At 32.1% G+C, this 8,346-nt stretch overlaps 1 protein-coding gene across 1 annotated transcript in view; it reads right to left on the reverse strand.

The window, feature by feature from the left end:
- Positions 1-2,278: 2,278 nt before the first annotated feature.
- The window catches only part of LOC108912649 (myrosinase 1-like), an 11,221-nt gene continuing 5,153 nt past the window's right edge, over positions 2,279-8,346 (reverse strand). Inside the window, exons 4-9 of the mRNA XM_023455944.1 lie at positions 7,314-7,685; positions 6,792-6,886; positions 3,476-3,772; positions 3,199-3,336; positions 2,877-2,980; positions 2,279-2,466 (exon numbers count right to left, since the gene is read on the reverse strand). Of these exons, the coding sequence (XP_023311712.1) occupies positions 2,340-2,466; positions 2,877-2,980; positions 3,199-3,336; positions 3,476-3,772; positions 6,792-6,886; positions 7,314-7,685 (1,133 nt within the window). The 3' untranslated portion in view covers positions 2,279-2,339. The remainder of the gene's footprint in view (positions 2,467-2,876; positions 2,981-3,198; positions 3,337-3,475; positions 3,773-6,791; positions 6,887-7,313; positions 7,686-8,346) is intronic.

Below are 8,346 nucleotides of genomic sequence, written 5' to 3' on the forward strand. Positions count from 1 at the left end.
CATCCCTAACAGTAAAACAGACACAACCAAGAAATCAAGAGAATGTGCTTTTAGCATAAGTTTTTGTCTAATATTATCCTTATAGCATACTTTTGCGACTGTATCTCCTAACTATTGGAGATAGATACACCAATTTTCTAAATCGTTGAAAATGCTGGTCAATTTTAGTTTTCTTTTTCAAGTAATAATAATAATATTTACGGATCAGGTAGTAGGTAATAAAACATGTTCCATAAAGTAAAATATTTACAGTAAATTAATAAGCAATATTGCCTATACTTAGGAGTTATGGAATTTGAGATATTAATATTTAAAGAAAAAAATTGACAAATACAAGGGTCCGCGTACTTATATGCTAGTAACTATTTTCAGGAGCGTGATATCAAGTAGGTTTGTGGTACCTGTAAAGGCATAGGTAACATTAAATTATAGTATACCAACAAATTAAAACATTTAAAACTAGGTGTTTCATTATTGCTGTTACATTTTGATAATTTCAAACAGCTATAACTTTGTTAACTTGAACGGAACATCCTGTATTTTTTTACTCTGTCGTATGCAAATTAAAATTTCCTTTCAAGCCATATAAGCATTGTTAGGGTTGCCGTTCCTACCTTTAGAGATGTTTGCAATTTTCTACTTTTTGGACAGTTTTTCTCGTATCAGATGTGTTGTCAAATTGGCTATTGGACAGAAACATGAAACATGGAGTCAATATCGTAAAAAAATAGTAAAATTCTTATAGTTTCCGAGAAAAAAATATTGTTGTAGTATTTACATCTCTTGTATCGCTGGACTATTGTAGTCCCCAGCGTCATTTGCATTGTGCGCTGTACGCCATGACCTCTCTCTCCACGTGGCCCCAGGTGATTTCGAATACTGAAATCCGATTATATTGACGTTTTTACGATAGTGTTTACATTAGTCTTTCAAGTGTCAAAAATGGCAACTATTTTTAGTTATACTTGAAAATAACTGTAAAACAACAAATTTTTACACTCCCCAAGTGACTACCAAAAAATTGGTCTCGATAACTTTCTTGTAGTAGTCTTTTGAAGGCACGTTTACAAACAAAGTTATATAAAAGTATAAAAATTCAACGGCATTAATGTTATAAATATTAATTAGATGATACATAACTTTTTATGGGTTTCGTAAAAACAACTACCTTTTCACATATTCATTTACTTTTATGAAACTTCATGTATTTTTTAATTATTAGTTCTTGTTATTTTTCTTTGTATAATCTTGTGTCTATTCAAAATTATCTACAGGCTGTTACAAACTCGCTTCTCACTACAGGGAGATCGGGCAAAGTTGCGTAATCAGGGAAAATGATAGTATCACAATTTCTAAACGATATAAAAACATTAGGAAGACAGTGCAATATGCAAGCCTACCCTGGTTACAATATGTAAGTTTTCTAATACTCTTGATATTGTGGGAAGCAACTATTCTGTGTTAAATTGCATCCCCAATATAGCTAAAAATATTACGGTATGCAGTCTCATCCAAATATATGCAGGTAAGACGCTATTCCTTATGCCTTTTATAAGTGTATGAAACAAAAGTATTGACGGAAAAAATGGCACTGAATTTATTTTCCTATTAGTCAAAAGGTGTATGTACGTATAAATCAATTAATTTTTCTTCAGTTATTTCCGTGAAGATCTTTTCGAGTCATACTAACAAATAAAGGATTCTTTAATATTATCATCTAACTCTAAAAAACTGCGTTTTTTCTTACTGTACTAGTGGATATTTTACTCATGATCGGCACATACTTATGTCATATGTTAGAATCTATAGACAATGGTAAACTCGACATTCAAAAAGACATCTGAAGTTGTTAATCAGAAAATATGCCTCCTCAGAAAACATTACTTTCTGTTAAGAATTACTTTTCAAAAATGCTTCGGATCTGATTTACACTAAATCTGCTAAATTGATGTTTTTACTGTATATATTTCTTAATTAATTTTTTCTTTTAAATATATACGGTATGGACTAAATACCTATAACAACCAACGTAATAAGAAAATATCATTCACATTAATTATATATTTTGCATGTTATTATCTTGTATGATATTTTACTTTCCATTAAAGAAATTTTGTTTACACAATTTTTACTTCAATTAATTACATTTTTAATTTTACTTTATTTCATACTTTGGAAGGTTCCCAACAATTTTTAAATATTTAAAGGTATGACTTCTACTTTCAAAATATTTATAAAATTTTATAATTGATGGATTCTTTTGTAATTAAAACTATAATTTGTATTTTTAGTTTTATTTGAAAGTAACTACAAAACAACATATCTAAACATTATTTTGTTTATTCCTCACAAGTGTCTACTAAGCAATGGGTCTCGACAACTTTTTTATAGTAAGCCACAGAAGTTTTGGGCGTCCTAGTCCTATTAATGTCATCGAAATCTACATGGAAGAGACCGTATTTTTGCCTGAAAAAAGAGAAATGAGTTATATTGAGTAAAATAATTTATATATTGCTTATTCCAGAAACTAAAACGGTTTAAATTATTGAATTATAATTTTATGCAGTTGCTTTATAAAATAAGTGGTATTTTGTTTTGTAAATTTAATATAAATAATGAGAAATATAAAATTTTTAATAAATGAAACAACAGTGAATTATAAACATTAAGGTTTTGAGTGTATTGATAAAAATATTCGAAAGTTGGTGAATTTAAAGCATTTTTAACTACAAATTATATCGGTAATATTCACATATTTATAAAATTTTGAAGTGGCCGTTATGTTTGATTAAGTTTATTTTATAGTCGAATGTAAAGTTAATTGTAAACACTGTGGTTTTGAAGTATTTGTACTTGCTATGTTTCAAGCAACTTACGTGTAACCATATTGCCATTCGAAGTTATCCATAAGACTCCATGCAGTGTAGCCAATTACATTCACTCCATCCTCTATAGCACTTCTTACATTGCTGAGATAATCCTACAATTGAACAGTGGCGATAAAATAAATTCAAAACGATTATTATTTGAAACATGCTAAATTGTATCCAATTAAACAAAGAAATTATTTATACATTTTAGAAAAGTTAGTTTGGGATCAGTCTAATATCGTAAAATGTTGAAAATCAGGTGAAATACCGACTTTCAACGATTTAGTATTATTAAGTAAATGCAAGTCATAGACTACAAATATATTACTCTGTAGTAACGGACTCTCTGATCATCTTCTAAGGTGGAACCATCATCTACGACACCATTCTCTGTAATTATAATTGCTGGATTGTTGTATGTCTCCTTCAACCAGTTTAAAAATTTTCTTATTCCCCATGGAGTAAGCTAAATTTATAAAGAAAAATTAGATGAACAAGAATATTAATAAAAGTAATAACAAATAATAATATCTACTCCTATGTCATGTAAAAAAGTAATTGGTTTACTGTTTAATTTTTGCAATCCATTATTAAAAAAAAAATACCCTCAACCAAGGAGCGGTGCATGCCTCCCAATCATCTGGTTGGTAGGTTTTAACACCCAAATCGTAATTGTAGTTTGGGTCTCCGATTGGTACTTCGTCCATAGCTTCTACTAGGTACGAAGTATACATATTGGTACCCATGAAATCGAAAGTGCCGCTAATGTAAGAGATTTCTTCGTCGGTGAATGATGGAAGACGGGATCGGTTGAAGCCTTCAGCTAAACTACGTTCTGCAATGCGGGTCTTCATTATTTCTGGATAGTCGCTGTTGTAAATAGCATTTGCGTACCATCCATACTAAAAAGATATGTGATCGATTAATGTACTTACTTCAAAACTGCGGGATAATATGTCAATAATTCGATCTAAGGATTAGGCCCACTAAAATCATTTGCCTTATATTTGCATTGGTGGCGTTTGACATATTGAATCTAAAATCCCAGTCAGACGTTCTTTCAGGTGTGCGAAACCCAAATCCGCAAAAATCACAAAAATCACAACATGGGTAGTCACAAGATATTGAAGTTCAAAGTTTTTTGCAAATATCTCGCGTTCTATCCATCGGATATCAATAAAGTCAAGATTGGTGTAAGCTTCGGAGTATTCAGGTCCGATTTTACCGTAACCATACCTGTCGTTGCAACTTTTTCGGCAATTGCAGAATTTTACAGATTTTACAGAACCAGTTTTACAGATCTAATCTAATCTAATCTAATTCTCTACAACTTTTACATTGACTTCAAGAGCGTTCATGCATAGGAAGCGAGATATTCGGGAAGAACCGTTTTCTTTGGAAATTTTACCTTAAATATCTCGAAAAGGAATCTTATGGATGTCCGATGCATAGAACGCGAGATATTTGAAAAAAACTTTTACCTTCAACACCTTGGCCATATTGTGATTTTTGCGGTTTTGGGACAACTCAAACATCTGTGCAAAAATTTAGCTTGGAGGGAGTTTTGTCGCGGTTTTCTCCTATTTTTCGTTTAATTTCCTTGTGCTGTAATAGTTTCACTTATGTGTAGCCGGCCATCTATTTATTTTTCATACATCTGTGTTAAAATTATGAAACACTAAATAAGTTATAGATAAGCGATTGAAGAAACGTATTTTTATTTTTAACGTTGATTGATTACGTAACTTGCTTTTAAAAAACTCCATGGACAAAGTCCAGTCAAGTACATTGAAATTTCGTAACAAATAAAATAAAAACATACTAACTTGGAAATGTTGTTTTAAAGAAGGGTACACCTTGAAAAGTCTTCGTTAAAAATGTAGCTTAATAAAAATTAGTAATTATGACATGGTGCGGATATGGCATACCGTGAATGTACGAATAGAAGGAATATACATGAATCGTTTTCTATTTCGTCAGGCACCAAGTGCGTCAAGATTTAAAACACTCGAGGACGTGATGGACATTAGGATTGTCCTTTACATAGGCCGAGGAAAAATATATAAATTAGATGGAACGTGTAATTGTTAGACAAGTTGGTATGCCTTATAGCGTTGTTTGGTGTGCACTGAGAAAATAACAGATGTATCCGTATCATAGACAAATAATCCATGTTCTGCTACAACAAGACTTTTGCAACTGGCTACCAGCAAATTTTCAACAACACCAAGTCCTGCTACAAGTTTATAGTAAGACGATTGGAATTCTTTATTTCTAAAGTTCGTCTATTGAAAATTCTCATACTGCCCATTGTACAAATTTTAATCGTTGGCTCTCCATTAACGTGTAACAAAAGCCGGGACGCGCAGTAAATTATTTATTAGTTCTCGGAACGGATGGGCCAAAAAGTAAGATATTTCAGTCGTCACAAATTATCGGAGGGTTAATAGTTTTCAAGTAATAGGTCGCCAAGACCGTCCTTCGGAGAAATTTGCAAATATTTTTAACGAGTTCACTTAAACTGTCGGGGCCATGTGTTAAGCGTCTAGTATAAGAGAAAAATCGATATTTTTAATAACGCGCGAAACCACGAGAAGAGCGTAAAGATTCCAAGGCAGAATTAAATTAAAATTGTAAATTGATAGTAATTCGAAAAGAGAGTCATGGCTGGTTTTTCGGCGGATTTTCCAAGCTATTAAGAAGATATTAAATGACATTGACTAATCCGCCCCGTAATTGCTACGCGGAGTCACTGAGGAAGGCTAGGGTTACTAGGAAGTCACATAATTATTGATATAAATGTAAATTCAGTCAATTAGATAATTATTAATTTAATTATTAAAGCATCCCGACATTCAGGGTCCAACCAATAAGACAAGAACAGAAACTTCTGGACCCAAGAAATGGGCGTGTCGAAACGAAGTGTGGAATTCGAGAAAGATCTGCAAGAAAGGCAGTTCTTCCTTTGGTTTCACATTGAGCAGTCGACTTAGTTTTGAAATCTCGGGCTAATTAATTATATTTAATAATGGATAAAGTTTTTTCCAAATTTTGCTATGAATCTCGCATTCCCTGAATTTCGGTACGCTGTCGCGTATAAATAAATTAATGGATAATATTGTTCGAGCCGTTGTGTTGTCATTTTGTTTGTTTGTTTTGTTTATTGTTATTAAAGCCCTTCCTGGAAGTTTTGGTGTTTCCTTTTGTTTCCCAACTTCAGTGTCACCCTGTATAGCCAGCTACTGGATTACATTCCACGTAAGCGATGAATCGTAAGTGCTTGGAAGTAATTCTCTGAACATACAACATTTCTAAGTTCCCACGTATTGATTAAAGTATAATGATAATAAACTCCCTTTCGAGAATTAAATAGATAATTAATTAAAGGTAGATAATTAAAGAAATAACCCCTCAGGTTACAAACGTATGGGCTGGCATTGTGAATAATTTTTTAATAAGACTTTTTGTATTACCAAACAAATAGCACTTGTGTTTGAATTTTTTAGAAAATTATTTATCGGTTCTTCTTAATGATGGACCTCCCGATCTACGACAGGGAATATTTACATGATGGAGCTCCACCCCATTATTCTCTTACTTACATGAATTCTTCTTTAGTGGAATTCTTAATAGTTCGTTGTCGCAACTTAAGTTGTTGAGGCTTTTTCTGGGAATATTTAAAATACATTTGTACTGGATTGAAAAGTCAGTAATGTTGAAGAATTATCACTCACAGCTGCATCACGAACAACGTTTTTTATATGTGCGTGACACTTTAATTCGACGAACTCGCTTTTATGTTAATATAGTAGGTGGCAGCATCGAACATTGTGATGTGCCATGTGAGAATCAGAGGTGTATCCTCTCCAAAACGATCATCGTATCTATAATTTGTATAATGATGTAATTGCTTGAACTTACAGTGAATTGTAATGATCTTTCAGCAGCAGCTATATCTTCATCACTGTCAGACGCAGGTTCTTGCCAATTAGAATCAATAGTGATTGATACTTTTCCTGAAAACAATAATTATTGTACATATTTTAAAAATGGCAAATTTATTAACAACAAAAAATAAATAGTGAAGTTATGTAATTACAAGTTATTCCTCATCGTCTCGATTGAATCAACAATTTTCCTTTAAACATTATACTCCTCGAAATGCATAGCCTTCATAGCTTTATCGTTATAGGTAGTTACTTTGTCTTTTGTTAGTTGTCTACATTATTATGATATTGTATTTTTTCAGTTTAATTAGATAATATTTGTTTAGTTAATTCCTATACCTATAAATTAATTGTATTCATGACTTGTCTACAACTTTTGAAACAACAAAACTAATAAACATTTCCTAAACGTTTGTATGTCCAAACATAGAAAGTGTTGAAAATATCGAAATAAATGAGGCTAACTAAATTATCTGAATATAATTAAAATATGTACCATTCTGTGTAGCTCTAAATTCTTGATCATATATATGCCAAGCCCTAGCATGAGCCTTGAGTATATGGTGACCACATATATACTCCCCTATCCCTGGCGATAAAATTCCTGACACAATTGGGCAAATTTGCTTGGGTTCGTTAAATGTTAGCCAGTACTTTACGTCATCTCCAAAGAGTTCGAAACATAGCCTCGCGTATTCTACATAAGCTTCCACTACGAATTCACTTTTCCATCCGCCCAAGTCCTGTAAGGGTTGCGGCAGGTCCCAGTGGAATATGGTAGTTAGGGGCTCGATGCCGTTGTCTTTTAGTTCTTTGATTAGGTTCTTATAGTACGTCACTCCGGGAAGATTAATTTTATTTACAAACCCTAAAAATTAGAACATTATTAAATTAGAATGAGATACTTGTACCAAATAATACTACGTCTCTAATAAGGTCATACCCCCACCATTTTTGAAATGAAAGTTGTAATAATAAAATTTGTAGAGCAACCTTTATTAGAAATAAGATTTCTACTTCTCACAAACTGTTGGTTTCAAATTACTAAAAATTTAGATATACAGGGTGTCCGGTAAGTACCTCCTAATCTCTCGGGAGTGTATAGGGGAGGTCAAAATAAAACTAGTCCTTCCTATAATTTTTTTCCTAATGCGCTCCCTAACGGAGTTATGGGGGGTCAAAGGGGTACCTAGAAATTAACGTTTAGGGTTATAACTTTGAAACCACCCTGTATATTTTAATAAAATTTTCGTACGTTGTATTACACATGGAGCTCTACGATTTGATGCTAAAATCAACTTTTTGCTATTATCAGGTGTCCAGAAACGGACTGGCCCTATCACAATTTTTCTCAAAATTTTGACAGAAGTAATTTTATCAAACTGAAAATATTATTATTAGATACTCTGAAGGTTTTTCTTTAAAAATGGTACTCTTTATTTATTTCGAAAAAATGAACGGTTTGCGAGATAAATCGGTTTTGAAAAAAATTGGTAACAAATACAACAACAATTAAAATTTATTTTTTT

The sequence above is a fragment of the Anoplophora glabripennis genome, unplaced genomic scaffold, assembly GCF_000390285.2.
Source record: "Anoplophora glabripennis isolate ALB-LARVAE unplaced genomic scaffold, Agla_2.0 scaffold1016, whole genome shotgun sequence".
Taxonomy (NCBI): domain Eukaryota; kingdom Metazoa; phylum Arthropoda; class Insecta; order Coleoptera; family Cerambycidae; genus Anoplophora; species Anoplophora glabripennis.